This window comes from Apostichopus japonicus, chromosome 9, assembly GCF_037975245.1.
Source record: "Apostichopus japonicus isolate 1M-3 chromosome 9, ASM3797524v1, whole genome shotgun sequence".
In the NCBI taxonomy this organism is placed as follows: Eukaryota; Metazoa; Echinodermata; class Holothuroidea; order Aspidochirotida; family Stichopodidae; genus Apostichopus; species Apostichopus japonicus.
Window position 1 is genome coordinate 15291711 of NC_092569.1, and position 18290 is coordinate 15310000.

An 18290-nucleotide genomic window follows, 5' to 3' on the forward strand; every position below is an offset into this window, starting at 1 on the left:
AATCCGAAAAAGTTGGATCGTTATCAAGGTGACATACTCCTATTAGAGTCTATATCAATCCGCCCGGATGTTCTCCTATCTCAGGAAAAAGTGCCAAAATGTAGTAGGAAAACATCTTTTTCTGATACGTTATAAATCAGGATCTAGTTTCTTGTGGCTTGCATGTTGAAGAGCAATAGAGCATGAATGTAAATACATGTGGTGTAAAAATTGGGTCAATTGAGGCAACTTTATACCCGTTTAGGCCTCCCATGCAGGAGCAGCGTATGAGTATTGTTTACTACTAAGTGGAGAGGTTTGTTACAAGTGACGAAAACGTCAGGCTCGGATAGCAAAAAAACTGCTTGGTCATGATACGGAAAAGTGATGTTGCCATAAAAGGCCAACTTGTCAGCTATCAAGCTAGTGAGAACTTCTATCTAGACTTAGAGACCACATTACTTTTGTGATTTAGTGTGTAAGTCAATGGGGCCTTTAATGGGCGTATGCTACCTGTAGTACATATTGGTGTATATGTACTGGGCTGCTTCCGACGCAAGCAAAATGAAAATTATTTACCTCATTATTCAAAGACGTTCATAGAACTTAAATATTCATATTATGGGCGGGGTTTACTGCGACCCTAACGGAAAATATCTTCGAGAAAACAACGTTCAAAGTTGTAATTTTTTTACTTTTATGCCACCAGTTGAAGTTAGATTTGAATAGATAAGCTAGTTATGTATGTCGTTATGGCATCATGGGGTCATTGAGGTTGAGAAAATCATAGTAAAGGACGCAAAGAGCTTCCTTTGCTTGCTGATGTCTTCAGAAGTCGTCTGGTCTTCTGGTGTATTCGTGTGTCTTCTTGTGTTTTCTTTAGTTTATTTGTGTCTCCTGATGTCTTCTGAGATCCTCTCAGCAGCTTCTGGTGTCTTCTTCAGTCTTATCATGTCCACTGAGGTCTCCTGTGGCTGTTTTAGGGTCTTCTTGGGTCTTGTAATGCATTATAGTGTCTTGTCAGTGGTGTTAACTGTCTTCGAATGTCTTTTGAAGACTTTTAAGAGTCCTCTAATGTCTTCTAGGGCCTTCATAGGTCTTGTAAGGTCAACTAACGTCTTCTAGTGTATACTGGACTCTTCTGACCTCTTTGGAGGTTTTCTCGGTTCTGCTGATGTCCTCTCAAGTTGTTTTGGTCTGGTTTGTTCTAAGGTTCTTCGGAGATCTTCTAAGGGTCTTTTGGTGTCTCCTGAAGTATAAGTCTGAAGTCTACCATAATATATTATGCGCGTTTGTGTTTACATTGTTATTATATAAAAATGTTCAGTTTTTGTGATTTTTTTTCAACTTCAGATTCGTGATTTTATGATTTTATGATTACATTTTATGATTTTTCAGATTAAGATTTTGGAGTTTTGATTTTAAGATTTAGATTTTATAATAAGCATTTTATGAATTAGATTTTAAGATTTTATGATTAAAACGAACTGTCATTGTTGTCCCATCTCTTGACAACTATAGCTTATTGTGCTTCTTGGTGACTGAATTCAGTAACAGTATTAACGCATTTATCCGTGCTGTGATGGCGCTGTACCGGTATTGCAACGTTTCTGCTAAGACGTCATCATAATGAACCTATGTTGCTCGATTACACAATCACGAGATCGAAACTAACTCAAGCCAAATGAAAGGTCATCAGTAATATCCCCAAAATTCGTCTCACTATAATAACAAGTAGTCTGTACACTCTTGCAATTGCCATGCTATTCAGTAATATAGTTCAAGAGACACCGCAGAGATCTGTATTGCCATTGCGCTATTACTGTTACTGCCACCAATAGCATCTCGGTGGACAGATCATCAGCTGCCGATATCATCAGGGCCGACGAGAGCCAGGAAAATTATGTCTTCATTTTCTTCCGTCTATGTTATGTGAATGAAAAACCAATAAAAATTAATATTTCATCCCATATTTCCCCGTGCCGCCTAACTGACCGCAGGTCACCCGGGGTTGCATCTACCTGAGCCCTACTCTTCTCGAAAAGCCAGGATATCGCTTCATCTTGTCGGACCTGGTGGTGTGTATTTCGCGGCTAGGGAATACCTCTTTATTACAGCTTTTACAAAATATTATCCATTTATCTGAACATTTTCCTGAAAAATGTCAACCTATAAGTGTAGATATATTTTTATATTCATGGCTCTTATAAGCTGCCGTAATTTTACATGTTATCGTATTGAGTTTATAAATAGTTTTCTGTTATATGTAAATAACGGCAACGATTACTATAGATTCATTCATTACCATTCAGAAAGGAAATATACAGAAGCCTAGAAAAACCAAACCAAGCTTACGACTTATGTACACGGGAAAACGACGGTAAAGCTCTGAAAACTATCGTTTGGCACACTTCGTAGATCGTATCATTTTGACATGAAACACAAAAATCTGAAAATAACTATTGACACACTTCCAACCATCCTGACAGAACTTCAAAAATCAATTATAATAAATCAGTACAAAACGGTGTTAACCCGTACACAAAATTATGTGGAGGCGCGGTCTTTTTCAGGTAATGCAGTATTTTCAAGATGGTATTATAACTTTAAAAAATGGTAATTTTTGTATGTCATATCAAAATTGAACGTCTCCCAGATTACTCATCTAACTAGTGCGGGTGTTTCGAATCACAATCAACAAAATCTGCTCGCAAATCTCGGTGCTATCTTTGACAACAACTTAAACATTACATCCCATATAAATAACGTATGTCGTGGAGTATCCTGTGCTCTGAGAAAAAAAAGAGAGATAAAATCTCCGAATCGGTTTACCACTCATCTGAAGACATCTGAAAACTTCAGCGAGTGCGAAACTCGGCAGCTAGTCTCATCTTCCTCTCACGAAAACAAGAGCATGCATCACACCAGTTCTTCTTTCAAACCAAACTTAAATGTTACCTGTTTAAAATTGTTTTTTCAACTGTTATTACTCTTCTCTTTTTCTCTTACTTGTTGAGAGCATTTAAATGTTTTTAAAATTTATGTGCTACATAACAACTGTATTATTATTGTTGCAGCTGTTATTATTATTGTTATAAGTATTATTGTTATTATTCTTACTATTATTATTGTTATTATTAACGTTATAATATAATTGTTATTGTTATTGATATTTTTTATTATATTGTTAATATTAGTATAATATTATGGTTATGATATTTTTTATTATTATACTTATTATTATTATTATTAGTAGTAGAAGTAGTAGTATTATCATCATTATTTTTGTCCAAATGTCTTTTCTTAGATTTTTGACACTTTTTCAAGATGGTTAGATATAATGAAAATGCTATCACTGTCAGATTCATGACATTTTGACGAAATATACTAAAATGTACAGCCAAACTTCATCTTTGTCTTATATGAAGTAGATATTTGTGAAGAACAACCCAGGTACTTGCCCCCTTCCAGTACTACGTACACCTATATAGCCAATTTGCCCCATATTCAGTATATGTGTTGTGTGTGATAATTTCATTCCAAATCTCTATATTTTTTTCGAAAAGCTCTTTTCGTTTCCAAGATATACACATTTGAAGTTTTCATAAATCTTGGAAACCCATTAAATTAGTGCAAAACTATGACGTGGAGTGTTGCACTCATCAAAATTTCTTATTTTAGCAATTAATAAGTTAAGTCCTAATTACAATCACTTGAATAATGTGAAGTTCCTTTTCAAAGACGACAACACATCTCCTTAGGCCCACAAACCAGTGTTCAGTGTCCTTGAAAGTAAGGTTGTGAATGGAAAAGGGATAACATAACAGACAATTAGGCAGTCACTCCCATAACATTCAGCAATATGCATAATTAACTAACGTGTATTCATAAATAAAACTAGACTTGAGAAAAGACTGTCTAAAATTGTCCATTTTTGATGGATTTTGATGGGAGTTGCAGCTATTTTCATGATTTTTAATGCCTATTAGAGTGCTTAGGACAATGTTGTTCATAGGTGCCCGTAGACCTTTAAAATGTCTCTCGTTGTCCATAAATTGAGTCTTTTCTGACATCTTAGGGTATGACCTAATAGTATCGGCGTTAGACTATATAGGTCAGCCGCTTTAATTAATTCGACAAAATATGTCATCCTACAAATTTAGAAATACATAGACGTACAACCTGGACTGCCGTAGCAGTGACTTTTATAGGTCTACATCATCAAATTTCAATTTTTGTGCAACCCCCTCCCCCCTCCGCTTCCCCTCACTGGCAACACAATATGTCCTGTGTTGTTCATATGATCTAACACTAGAAACATCATTGCTGTTTCGTCATAATATCTTACAGGTTTTTTTCTTATGTATTATTCTGTTTGATTTGCAATGATTTTTACCTAATTTTCGTCACTGATGATGCGATTTTCGTCTTCCTAGAGCAGAGGTTCCCAACCTAGGAATAAAATTCTACCGGGAACAACCAGCGGGTTTTTATTTACTTGTTTTATTCATTTATGATTGTGATTATTATACATTTTCTAGATGGAGGGGTGGGGGGGGGGGTGGATGACAGATGAGTGTTATTGTAGAAACTGATGGTATATAGACTGATAGCTCTAGGCCTGTGTTGCCGTGGTCCGACCGTGCTTCTATAAAGTGTAGTCCACGCGGAATTAAAAAATTTATGTTTGTGATGGAAGCGGAAGCTTTATAAAAATTTTATATATATATATATATATATATATATATATATATATATATATATATATATATAACTATAAATATATAATTTATTAAAGTATTCTGGTGAACTTTATATTGGACTCCTATGTTTCATTTTCGGGATAACAACATAATGTAGTTAACATGGTTTGCATATAATAAATGTGAACATGATGCAAACATTTGAATGGTTTATGTTGTCCTTTAATAATGATGTAATTTCGAATAATATCGCTACATTTAATTGGCAGTAATGGTAGCTTCTCATCCACTATGAAGCAAAAGGTGGAACCCTGTCCAACCCATGGCAAGATCAAAACAACAAAAGTGAAAATTACAAACGTTTTGCTGTCAGTTTGCAACTATGACGTCACACCTGTTTGCTTCAAGTCTACTCATGTCTAGGAGTTGTCAGGACTCTCTGCTCAAGGTACAAACTGAGATTTTTTTAAACTATAGGCCTACCAATACCTTGAAAATTCAAGAGGGGCGTTTTGGATAGCGGTTGTACAAATGTTAATGAAGAAAAAATATGTTTCCAATTCTTTCAAGTATGGTACAACGATGGGCAGATTGTAGCACAAACAACCTAAAGTGTTGTTTTAACTGTATACGGCTCAGCCCAAAGTATCACTACAACAAATTTACTAGCACGAAATGCTTATGACAATAATTTCAACTATTTAATTACATTAAGTGAAAACGTAATGCCTTTCTCTAGGGATCATAATTTTTGTAAAAAGAGTTCCCAACTTGATAGTCTTCAACAAAAAGAAACAACCAAAAACACACAAAAATAAAACCATAAAAATACAGGATACATAAATCCATTTATTCTATATCTACATACAGCAAATGAACAGTTTAACCAAATCCCAAAATTAAGATAAAAAGGGAGAAAGCGTAGCCGGCAAATATGGAAAGAAATAATATTTTCCACGTTGTTTACGATTTTATTAAGATAATAATAGCTGCACGGGAGCGAAAAATAATAATGAGAAGAAGTCAATCAGTATTACAGTGTGTTAATTAGCCTATACTTAAAGAAGGGTATTGTCGTTTCTTCGTCATAGCATACTGAAATAAACTAGTAACCATAGAAACTAATATTCTCAATTTCATTAACTTTTGACTTTTATTTCATAAACCGACGCTCACCGTCAAACAAATTCATAAACTATAGAATTATAAGCTATGGGTCACAATGGTAAATCTTACAATATATATGATATATTATAACGATTATATTATAACGATATATTATAACTGATGTCTTATTTTTCTTCAGTATGTGCTTTCGTAGCAGATATAATCAGTTACCAATTTTATTTTTGTATGTGTTCATATATATTCAGAAAGGAGGCATTTTTAAAGGTGCAGACGACGAGTGAACCATGCTACGGCGTAGGCTAAACAAATAAGTAAAAATATTGCAAAAAATAGCGGAAATTTCTTCCATAACCTCTGGTTATTCTTACAAAATGAAGTATAGGCCTATGCCTAAGTGACCACGCTCAGCAATTTATGTACTTTAATAAAATGACACTCATACGGCTAGGAAACATATTTATTACTATTGACCCATTCAAAATAACTGCTTTAGTGAAGTCATTCGTGGATTTGATATCTCTGCCTACAGGGGTGGGAACTGCAGTTTGGTTCTGCTCATTCAACTAGTTGCGAAACGTCTTCATGCGCAATACTTGCACTGCGGTGATGAAGACAGGGGGAGGGGGGGGGGTACCTTCATGAGGTTTACGTTTTGGGAGGAGTTCTCACAATTTCTGACAAGTTTGTCCAGCGACCTCCTCTGATCACGTGACCTTTGGCGTTGATGTTCTATAATGTTGTAGGATAACCCATCTGGTTTCCGTAATTTGTCATTTTGGTATGCCCGAGCCGTGATGTTAAAGTAAACAATTTCGCTTTTTTTGTGATTATTATTATTTTTCTTGTTATAAAACATCTAATAAAGGCATAAAATATTGAGATTTTATGATAACACGTTGAAATTTGGGGTTCACACATCGGAATTTTGAGATAAAAGGAAAACTAATTTCGATCTAGAACGCCAATTTTCTTTTTGTAAACCGTCGCAAATTTATTATACAATATCAAATTTCCAGATTAAAAATTTTATAGTTAAAACATGTAAATGTCGAGATATTCTATCCAAATGTTTAAACAACACGTATAGGGAATCTTGTGATAAACGTTAAAATTTCGAAGAAACAAGTCAAAATTGAAAGAGAGAGTTAAGGAGGAAAATTTGGAGCTAAAAGCAGGGGCGTCAATCATTGGGAGGGGGACAGGGAGAATGTCCCCCACTTTATGGAGGGTGATGGGGGGGGGGTGGCACAATATCAATGTACCCCAAGGTTTAGTGACTGACTCGCGTAGGCGCTAAGCCCATATCAGGCTCAAAATGACTCGTGTATCGCATAACAGGAGCTCAAACATTGTGCAATGAGATTAGTAGTTGATAATTTTTTAATCTCATCTGCTCAACCCCCCTCCCCCACACCCACCTATGAGAAATGAAAATTTTCAACTTGTTTGAGGATTTTAATGATAGCGTAATTTAAATAAGGAGCCGCGCCCATAAGCCGCTTAGGCTATATGCTAAGTCAGCAGATAATGAAAGCCTGCAGCATTCGCTAATTTTCTTTCCAGTATAATATTTTCATATTTTATGGTATGTTGTATTATCACGTACAAGCAATATAACACTACATGTCAATATAATATTGTGCGTTCAGTTTGGTTAGCAATACCCAGATACCCAATAGTGCCTTTTAAATCTATTTATGATAGTGTATCATGTGTGCATGTTGTAGACATCTGTATATAACAAGATGATGTTATTCTTGTGTGTAAACTTGAAGAATGTTTCCGTTTTTGCTTTAGGCTTCAATGTTATTAATCATGATAAAGACCCTAAGTTACACCCGGATGTTAAATATATAAGTCTGTCTTAATGTTAGTCTTATCACTCGTCAGATGTGGCTTTTGTTACTATATATTGATTACTGGCATATCAAATTCAGGGACCAAACAGAGGCAACTTTGCAGAAATCTGGATGTGTGTCCGCCTCTGGACCCCCGCCGGGCTTCGCCCTTGGACCACATTCAGTGTCCCGATAAAGGCCTTGCACTAAGGCGCTGAGCCACGCGCACACTCCTTCAATTTGATCCTTGTTCAGTCATTTATGCCGCCCCCCCACTCTTTTCAATTGGGATTGACGCCCTGGCTAAAAGGTCCAAAATTTTCACATCAAACCGTCACGATGTTGGTATGAAACGTCAAAAGTTTGCGATGAAATATCGAACACTTTAGATAAGATATCTCAAGATTGACAAAACGTCACTAAATATAGCCGTAAAAAGCGTAGAATCTTCGAAATAAAAAGTCAGCACTCTGTCAACATTTTTTTTTTTTCAGATGAGAAAAAACGTCAAAAAGTTTAGTAATTTATTTTTATTTTTATACAAACCAGAAGATTTGCCCAACGACCGTCGATTATAGCCCGTGAAATGTAAGCTATACTGTGATTAAGTTGAATAGTATTAAGGAAACAAAATTATTTTGATCATCCGTCCTTCTTTTCTTCATAGAATGATACATAACGGTATTGGTACGAAAGTTATATATTATACTGGTCGAATCTTCATCTCCGTGTATTTGAGATTATGGTCGGGGCCAGATAGGTATTTCCAACAGACAGAGGTTTTTCCACCGCAACATTCCTTAGAGGGGGGTGTAATGAGTTCAACGTTATAATCACTGTTGAGATTGGCCGTACAACACTTACGGTACCACCAGCCACCATGTTGTATACTTGCACAGTCTTTATTCCAGGAGCCATCATTATCTCGGTCGTGAGTACTAAATGCTTGGTTTATGTGATTGCGAAGAGCATCCTTCCCTGTTAACACGCACAAAAGAAGAAGAAATTTTAAATGAGTTTAAGAAAGAAATGAGAAAGATTGAGAGAGAGGGTTGGGGAGGGGGTGGGTGAGGGAGAAACCTAGACCGCAGTAAGGAAACTATTAACCAAATCGTGGCAAAATTGTGAAAATTACAAATAAATTATTATGTGTTATTTATACACCCCCCCCCCCCCCCTCTGCTCATACATTTGAAGTATTGTACATGTCTATGGGGTTCATTAATCTTTGAACAATAACCAAATACACACAGTTTGACCTAACTGAGTGTACTATCGATTAAAGTAATTGAGTTACAATCGGATACACAACTATAAGATCAAGATATATACATACTATAGAAGGTGTACAGACGATGAAGTCAAAACAGTCAACGGTTGCACAATTATACTTCCGGGATTTAATTGTTTATATTTAAACAGAGCAAATGACTTCTTTGGAGGTCACCATGTGTCTAATTAATGGCCATAACGAATCAATGTATTACTCCAAAGCTATAAATTCCTAACGAAAACACGAGGATAACTTTGACTGTCCATGGCCAAAGGTTTCCAGTCAACTAGTGTTTCCTATAATTACGTCACATACTAACCTGGATCCATTCAGTAATATCATCTATATCATCCTGTTCCTTTGCGCACCAGCCGCCATCCGAATTAAGTCTCACGTGATCTTTTGATATCCCCAATGGTCCGTCTTCATTACCTCCAAGGTAAGAAGACATCGATATTTGATCCAATGAAATGACTCCTTCTTCCAGACCAACTGCAGGATTGCTGCAACTGCCTGTAATTAGACAGAAGAAACATGAAATGAAAATAAAACTATATCAAACCGTTTTTATACGATCACCATCTACACGGCCACTTAAATCGGTAGACAACATGGAGAGTGGGTAGCTATAACCGCAGGGCTGGGGGACATATGAGGTGTCTTTTTTTCATTTCTTAATATACTTAGGGCACAGTACATCCTCACAAAGAGGAAAATGTTATATGATTGTCAGATTGTCCTCAGGGCCCACCATGGTTTTCGTCTTGAAGCCACTAGTTGTAGCCAACAAAGTACGATATTTTTTTAAAGTTCAAGTTCTTTATACCTTATCTGAACTGTCAATTTGACACAGTTAATTGTGTCTTAATATGAATGCTGAATTACGTAAGACCAAATGAAAAATACTATGTGTAGCTACGTTTCTCTGAAATGTGCTTCAAAAAGATGGCAGTATACATAAATGGTGGTGTATGTTATTTCATTTATTCCATACTTCAAAATGCATTCCTACTAAACTCAGGCGCGTAGCCAAGTAGGGGTGGGGGGGGGGCAAAGAAGCGACCGCCCCCCTTGAGCATATTTTTGTTGTATGTTTTTATGATATCGCTAGTAATTTCAAGCTTAGATGCAACTTACAAGGCCTGGGAAGTGCCATTTCCAGCGATCTCGGAGGCATTTTCAGCCAAAATGTTCTTGTACGCGTAGCGCCAACTTATAGTGGCGCCACGCTTAGATAGTTTTCAATGCAGAATCTACGGCTCTAGTTTACCTACAGGTTCGCCCCTCCCTTGGCAAATTCCTGGCTACGCGCCTGACTTAACTGAAGATTGCGTTATAACGTGGGATAGTGGATGAGCCGGGGTCAGTAGGAGGGGTAGGAGAAGACGGGAATGGGACGGTGACAGTTGTGTGAAGAAAACAATATTTTACATATCACCATAACATCGAGATATACTAGGTCGATGATGACGGAGGTGTGTTAAATAATTGCGACACTACAATGCCAATGAAATAAAACAAATACAGAGATCCCTTCTTTTCTCCTACCGCCACTCACCTCCTCTCTCCCACCCTTCTTTCTCCACCCCTCCTCTCTCTCCCTCCCTCCCACCGCAACCCTTCCCCGACCTCTCCCATCTCGATGAAGCTAAATATATAATGAAATGAGACCAAGCCTTACCCTGTAATCTTTCAAAATGGTTGACGTCTTTATTCACTTCAAGAATACCGTCAATCGAGGAGGAATTGCCGGTGCTCAAGAAACAAATCGAGTCAACAAAGTTGAAGTCAAAAGATAAACATTTAAACTCTGCTGAATACAAACAGGCTTCTGCGCATGTCGATTCTGTGACGTCAGTAATGGTCTCGGTGACATTGTAAGTGGCCATTGCGTAAGGACTCTTCACAAAGTAACTGAATGGAAGTTCTATCGAATCAAAGCCAAAACAAAAATGATAATGACAGTATAAGACATTGTATAATAATTCTTATCATCACACGGTCTACTCAGAAAATACAACACAGCAACAAAAATGAAATTATAATTGACGAACTACATACATACATACATACATACCATTATTAGAGTATTTGCATAATTGGTAACATTTTAAAGATCTGCTTTATTGGCTGCAATTATACTGTAGCATGCTATAGATAGAAAAGTATTGTGATTAAGTAATCTACCTGCCACGGTCGTAAAAGAACCTCAATTAGCCTGCATGGCTTCTTAACACCATTAGGTTCTTTGGATAAACATTGTGTGGAAATATTGTCATGTCAACAGTGCAGTTAATCATACAGCGTTCACACAAAGACCCTGATACAAGAAAAAGTATGTGGAAGGCGTTGCAGACTAATTGGTTAAAAGAGGTCATTTTACGACCAAGGCAGGTCCATTACGTAATCTCAAGAAACTTTTCCATGATGCGTGCAATAGTTGGGGTCTATACAGCAGACCTTTATAATTTATCCATTTTTTTTCACATGTTTCATTTAACTTTTAATAATTTCTTTCGTGGTGACGATATTTAATAAACAACTTTTCCTTTAGCCTTTGCGCCTAAAGTATGTAATCATCATGTGACTTTGATACCATATTAATAAACCTGTATTGATTTTTATTTTATGTAGGCCTATACCTTTAGAAAATTATATTGATTTTTTTTGTGAATAATATGGATTTAATATTCACGGGTAAATGACACACAAGTGAATAATTATCGTATCGTTTATAAATAGACGATGCAATTGAAACTCCTTATAGTGTGTTAAAAGATGCTTTACTAATTAGCCAAAATATCATGTTACAGGGAAAATACAGGGGACTTTGACCAACTTTAATCTATTCAAAACATTTAATATTTCAGTTTCATTTAGACATATTTTGAGGGCTTTTTTTTCCTGCTGACAGATTGTAACCCTTATTAAATCACAATGGTCAAAGGATCATTAATAGTTCGTATACATGGTTTAAATTACTAAAGGTTTATATTATACTTAATAATAAAATCAATAAGAAAAATATGGTACAATTCTATTTTCTTAAATAAAATTTGCAATGCATTTAAAACTTACCAATGAATTAAAAATGGTTCGGATTTCATATATTAGATTTCTCTAGAATATGAGCAATATCGAACGTTTTCAATCGCAAAGAGTGATAATTCATTGTTTTAGAGTATCACCTCTATAGATTGATAAGTCTTTTGTGGAGTGAAGTTAAACTTTTAATAGACAGTAAGTTGTTTCACACAAAACTTATGTCATATCGAGAGGAGCTTTTCGATTTATAATTGGCGCCAAAATTGTGGGAAATTTCATTCTTAGAGATCAGCGGAACTCAATCACAGAATTAGAATGGCCCAAGGGCGTAGGAACCGGGGGGGCTGGGGGCGCCAGCCCCCCAGTGAAAAATATGGAGGGGCGAAAGTATCATTCCGCCCCCCCCCCCTTCGCAAGTCAGAAACCCCTTTTTCATTTCCAAATGAGAAAAAAAATCTTATTTGGAGCACCAAATTGCATCTAAGGCCAGGTGAAAATGCAAAATTATTTACAAAATGGAGTGGGTGTTGAAGTGTGCTATATTGCACCAAATTGCATCTGAGGTCACCTGGAAATGCAACAAATTTCCAAAGGGGAGGGGGAACCCCCTCCCCTTAGACCCCTCCCCCAGGCCGGCCATCAGTCTTCATCCCCCTACTCAAGAGTACCTTCCAACGCCACTGGAAATGGCCATCGTGGATACTCTGAATGAGTATGAAGTTTACTCTCTGGAATTGTAGGTAAATTAAAAATGAAGAGAATAGATTTCTTCCGAAATAGCTGCTTCCTCAAGTTTAATTAATCTATATTTATCAGTCGGTATTCTCCTCATGCATGAAATTGATATGTAAGGTTTTGCTTAGTTAAAAAAAGAAGAAAAATAACTTTCACCTTGCCCCCGATCAAATCTAAACGTAAAACGATAAAAGTCAAATATATTTTACCTTTAGCTTCCAAATGTCCAGCTGATGCAAGTACCACCTGTGGTGACCAAAAATAGAAGCAAGGAAAATGCGAGATCCGTGAAGCATTTATTTATTATATTAAAATTAAATTTGATATATTTTGTTAAAGTTAAACATTTCGAAAACTGATTAAAAATGTCAACGTTACAATCAATATCGTAGACGTTTGTAATCCATTATTTAAAATACAATTAAACTTGAATACCTAGGGGTAGGTACGTATCCATGGGCATGGGGGGGGGGGGCTAAGCCCCTAAAATTGTTCAGACTTTCTCCTGTGTGACTTACATTTAATATTACACCCCGAAACTGGCAACATTACAATATTCATCAAATTATAGTTAAAAATGGTGAAAATGATATAACCTCTTTGTATCAAAACAAATTAACGCTGACAAGAAATCCGCTTCTCAGGGCGGGCATCAATCAAAACTGGCCCCACCCCACCCCTCCCCCCTTTCCCGAGACCAGAAAAGTAGAAAGGTAGAAGAATCGTGCCGTGGCTCAGACAACTGTACACCCATTAGAAAACAAGACAGACTAATTATGCTGGGTTTTTACCGTATAGTATATGTACACATGCATGCACTTACACATGACCAAATTAACAACAGATAAAGTTTGACTTTGTAAAACGTATATCAATTGCTACCATTAGGCCTCAATATTGCCAATTCATTTAGTTATCGTTAAACTAATATAACTCCTAACCTAGAATTTACGATTTTTAATAATTATTTTCTCTTTCATATTCTTTTATCACAGATCATGTTTTTTTATATTAGTTCTGACAAGTATATTCCAAGAAGTACAATATTACAACAATCAAGTCAAGTTTAGCATCGGTCGTTGTAAATTTTCGATATCGTTCGATACAATATCAGTCCCGCAGGTTATTATTTATGACTAATCAAGTTTTAAGCTCAAAAAGACATTAAAAGATATATATATATATCTTTTATATATATATATATATATATATATATATATATATATATATATATATATATATATATATATATATATATAGATATATAGATATATCGATATATAGATATATAGATATATAGATATATATATATATAGATATATATATATAGATATATATATATATAGATATATATATATATATATATATATATATATATATATATATATATATATATATATATATATATATATATATATATATATATATATATATATATATATATATATATATATATATATAGAAAGTGGAACTGTTGAAACCGCCCCGTCTCTGCGTTTGTTACATAAATCAGTAATACTATGTAGAGGGTGACAGTGTTACTTGCATTTGCATTACCAAGTTGCTATGAGTGTACATATCAGTGTGTTGAAAAAACGTTCAATTGACTACCAAGCCCACACAGACGAAATCATTAATTCAGTATACTAATTGCACTTTTTGCATTACTAATCCTGATGTAGTGGAGTACCTTCCATGACAGCACACTCCCGGATGAGTACTGCGTTATTGTTTTAATTCCAGCTAATGCTTCCCAGAAAAGTTTCAGATATTTTTGTTTCATATTTATCTATAAAAGACAACACTTGATCAAAGCGTTTACTCTCATTTTTTCATCCCTATTTGAGTATGTATGCGTGTATGTATGTATATTAGATCCTCCTGCAAGCAGGAACTCGCGAAGAAGCCACATTGGCTTATCAAAGCCGCAAGCTGACCGAAGTCAGTCTCTTACATTCATATTTAACGTCCATGATTATGAATTGTTAATTGTCAACAACTCTGTAACTGGACGACATACATTAATCTGTGAGTGAGTGTATGTACTCGATTTTTATTTCCCCATGCACAAAAATAAAATAAAAGAGAAGATCGAAGCTGGATAGCTCCTGTTGTTGGGTTAATATAATATCGACAGGGGAATCAAGGAGGGAGGAGTGGAGATACAGATATATAAATATATATATATATATATATATATATATATATATATATATATATATATATATATATATATATATATATATATATTGTAAATATACAATTGAATGTAGCTCATTATTCCGACGTTCTTCTTATGTATTTACATTCAGATGTAACTATATACTTTCAAAATGTTCTGGGCTAAGGAATTGAGACGATATCCACAATCCAAAATTGGCATCAACATCCACTTAGCCTACTTTCTGAATGTAGGTTAAGCCAAATACGAACCTTGGCATCATGGGTAACAATTAAGTGCAATGATGCATTCGGCAAACTATTGCCTACAGTGTTTACGTATATCTGTACGACAAAAACAAAACATATTGAAAAGAATCTAAGAATGAAAAGATTATTGCAAAACACTTACCATTGTTACTAATAAAAACTCCATTTTACGTATTCAATATCCTTAATCTTTTAAGTCACATAATTTATGATCCGTCACAATATGTAACCTCTCGTCATCATCAAAATGGCGTCGTACTTCGCGTACTTATAACGAACTATATATATATGTAACGGGCCACAGGTGTATGTAGATAAGCCCTTTTTCACTACGGGGGGACTTCGATTTTTCCCCCTTTATTCAATAAATCATAAAGTAGAGAGGCGTTGGACACTGAATGCCACTCCTTTTCATTGATCGATCGATGGAGCAAACCCCTTTTCCAACATCACTCGATCTGTTCCTAGATTCGATATATCGATCCGCGAAGCCAGAGCCAAAACAAGCTAGTTTTGGGGACGAAGTTTACCCAGGTTTTTTTTGATACTAGAAGGATCGGTTGTATCTCAAAATGAAGGAAGGGAGGAAAAAGAGGGGCGGTTGTTGAGGGAACTAAGAGCAGGTTATATTTATTTATCCATGGCTGTAACAGCCCTGTCCTTAAGAAATACATGAGGCAGAACATTAGTGTTTATATGTCATAGATCAAGTAAAACAGGGAAAAAATTCACTTGGGGTGTTGGAAATGTTTTTTAACTATTCCGGTTTTAAAATATGATGAATGTCTGGAATACTCCTTTAAGGCAAACTGGATCACAAACAGCCAAACTTCATCTTTGTCTAATATGAAGAAAATATTGTGAAGAACAACCCCCCCCCCCCCGGAGGGTAATAGGCTACAGGCAGGAGGGGCGTTTTGGATAGAGGTTGTACAAATGTTAATGAAGAAAAAATATTTTCCAATTCGTTCATATATGGTACAACGATGGGCAGATTGTAGCACAAACAACCTAAAGTGTTGTTTTAACTGTATACGGCTCAGCCCAAAGTATCACTACAACAAATTTACTAGCACGAAATGCTTATGACAATAATTTCAACTATTTAATTACATTAAGTGAAAACGTAATGCCTTTCTCTAGGGATCATAATTTTTGTAAAAAGAGTTCCCAACTTGATTGTCATCAAAATGGAAACAACCAAAAACACACAAAAATAAAACCATAAAAATACAGGATACATAAATCCATTTATTCTATATCTACACACAGCAAATGAACAGTTTAACCAAATCCCCAAATTAAGATAAAAAGGGAGAAAGCGTAGCCGGCAAATATGGAAAGAAATAATATTTTCCACGTTGTTTACGATTTTATTAAGATAATAATAGCTGCACAGGAGCGAAAAATAATAATAAGAAGAAGTCAATCAGTATTATAGTGTGTTAATTAGCCTATACTTAAAGAAGGGTACTGTTGTTTCGTTGTCATAGCATACTGAAATAAACTAGTAACCATAGAAACTAATATTCTCAATTTCATTAACTTTTGACTTTTATTTCATAAACCGACGCTCACCGTCAAACAAATTCATAGACTATAGAATTATAAGCTATGGGTCACAATGGTAAATCTTACAATGATATATTATAACGATGATATTATAACGATATATTATAACTGATGTCTTATTTTTCTTCAGTATTTGCTTTCGTAGCAGAAATTATCAGTTACCATTTTTTTTCTTTTTATGTGTTCATATATATTCAGAAAGGAGGCATTTTTAAAGGTGCAGACGACGAGTGAACCATGCTACGGCGTAGGCAAAACAAATAAGTAAAAATATATATATTTTTTTAAAACGGAGTATAGGCCTATGCCTAAGTGAACACGCGCAGCAATTTATGTACTTTAATAAAATGACACTCATACGGCTAGGAAACATATTTATTACTATTGACCCATTCAAAATAACTGCTTTAGTGAAGTAATTCGTGGATTTGATATCTCTGCCTACAGGGTGGGAACTGCAGTTTGGTTCTACTCATTCAACTAGTTTCGAATCATCTTCATGCGCCATACTTGCACTGCGGTGATGATGAAAGGGGAAGGGGGGGGGGGGTACCTTAATGAGCTTTACGTTTTGGGAGGAGTTCGCACAATTTCAGACAAGTTTGTCCAGCGACCTCATCTGATCACGTGACCTTTGGCGTTGATGTTCTATAATGTTGTAGTATGACCCATCTGGTTTCCGTTATATGTCATTTTGGTATGCCCGAGCCGTGATGTTAAAGTAAAACAATTTCGCTTTTTTGTGATTATTATTATTTTTTTCTTGTTATAAAACATCAAATAAAGGCATAAAATATTGAGATTTTATGATAAAACGCTGAAATTTGGGGTTCACACATCGGAATTTTGAGATAAAAGAAAAACTAATTTCGATCTAGAACGCCAATTTTTTTTTTTTTGTAAACCGTCGCAAATTTATTATACAATATCAAAATTTCCAGATTAAAATGTTGAAATTTTATAGTTAAAACATGTTAATGTCGAGATAATTTGTCCAAATGTTTAAACAACACGTACAAGGAAACTTGTGATAAACGTTAAAATTTCGAAGAAACAAGTCAAAATTGAAAGAGAGAGAAAAGGAGGAACATTTGGAGCTAAAAGCAGGGGCGTCAATCATTGGGAGGGGGATAGATAGCATGTCTGAATGGTGATGGGGGGGGGGCAGAATATCAATGTACCCCAAGGTTTAGTGACTGACTCGCGTAGGCGCTAGGCCCATATCAGGCTCAGAATGACTCGTGTATCGCATAACAGGAGCTCAAACATTGTGCTATGAAATTAGTAGTTGATAATAATTTAATCTCATCTGCTCAACCCCCCCCCCCCACCCCCACCTGTGAGAAATATAAATTTTCAACTTGGTTGAAATAAGAATAAATGATTTTAATTATAGCGTTATTAAAATGAGGAGCCGCGCCCATAAGCCGCTTATGCTATATGCTAAAGTCGGCAGATACTGAAAGCCTGCAGCATTCGCTAATTTTCTTTCCAGTATAATATTTTCATATTTTATGGTATGTTGTGTTATCACGTACAAGCAATTTAACACTACATGTCAATATAATATTGTGCGTTCAGTTTGGT

At 35.5% G+C, this 18290-nt stretch overlaps 3 protein-coding genes across 3 annotated transcripts in view; all 3 read right to left on the reverse strand.

Annotated features, from left to right (window-relative positions):
- LOC139973966 (microfibril-associated glycoprotein 4-like) overlaps window positions 1-18290 on the reverse strand; it is a 117869-nt gene that overhangs the window by 12524 nt on the left and 87055 nt on the right. The gene's annotated exons all lie outside the window — the stretch shown is intronic.
- LOC139973976 (uncharacterized) lies at window positions 8464-15428 on the reverse strand. The gene is made up of 5 exons (XM_071980885.1): window positions 15274-15428; window positions 12911-12947; window positions 10603-10848; window positions 9241-9434; window positions 8464-8626 (listed from the first exon to the last, which is right to left on the reverse strand). The coding sequence occupies exons 1-5, from the start codon at window positions 15295-15297 to the stop codon at window positions 8600-8602; spliced, it is 528 nt and encodes a 175-aa protein (XP_071836986.1). The 5' UTR covers window positions 15298-15428; the 3' UTR covers window positions 8464-8599.
- Window positions 16203-18290, reverse strand: part of LOC139973967 (uncharacterized) — an 18610-nt gene continuing 16522 nt past the window's right edge. The window contains exon 7 of the mRNA XM_071980870.1: window positions 16203-18290. This exon is cut by the window's right edge and continues 1139 nt beyond it. The gene's annotated coding sequence lies outside the window, so the exon portion shown is untranslated.

Coding starts and splice junctions, on each gene's coding strand:
- LOC139973976 (XM_071980885.1), bottom strand. CDS start 15,297: ATGGAGTTTTTATTAGTAACAATG. Junction 12,948..15,273: donor AGTTTTTATTAGTAACAATG/GTAAGTGTTTTG, acceptor TGGTCACCACAG/GTGGTACTTGCATCAGCTGG. Junction 10,849..12,910: donor TGGACATTTGGAAGCTAAAG/GTAAAATATATT, acceptor TTGATTCGATAG/AACTTCCATTCAGTTACTTT.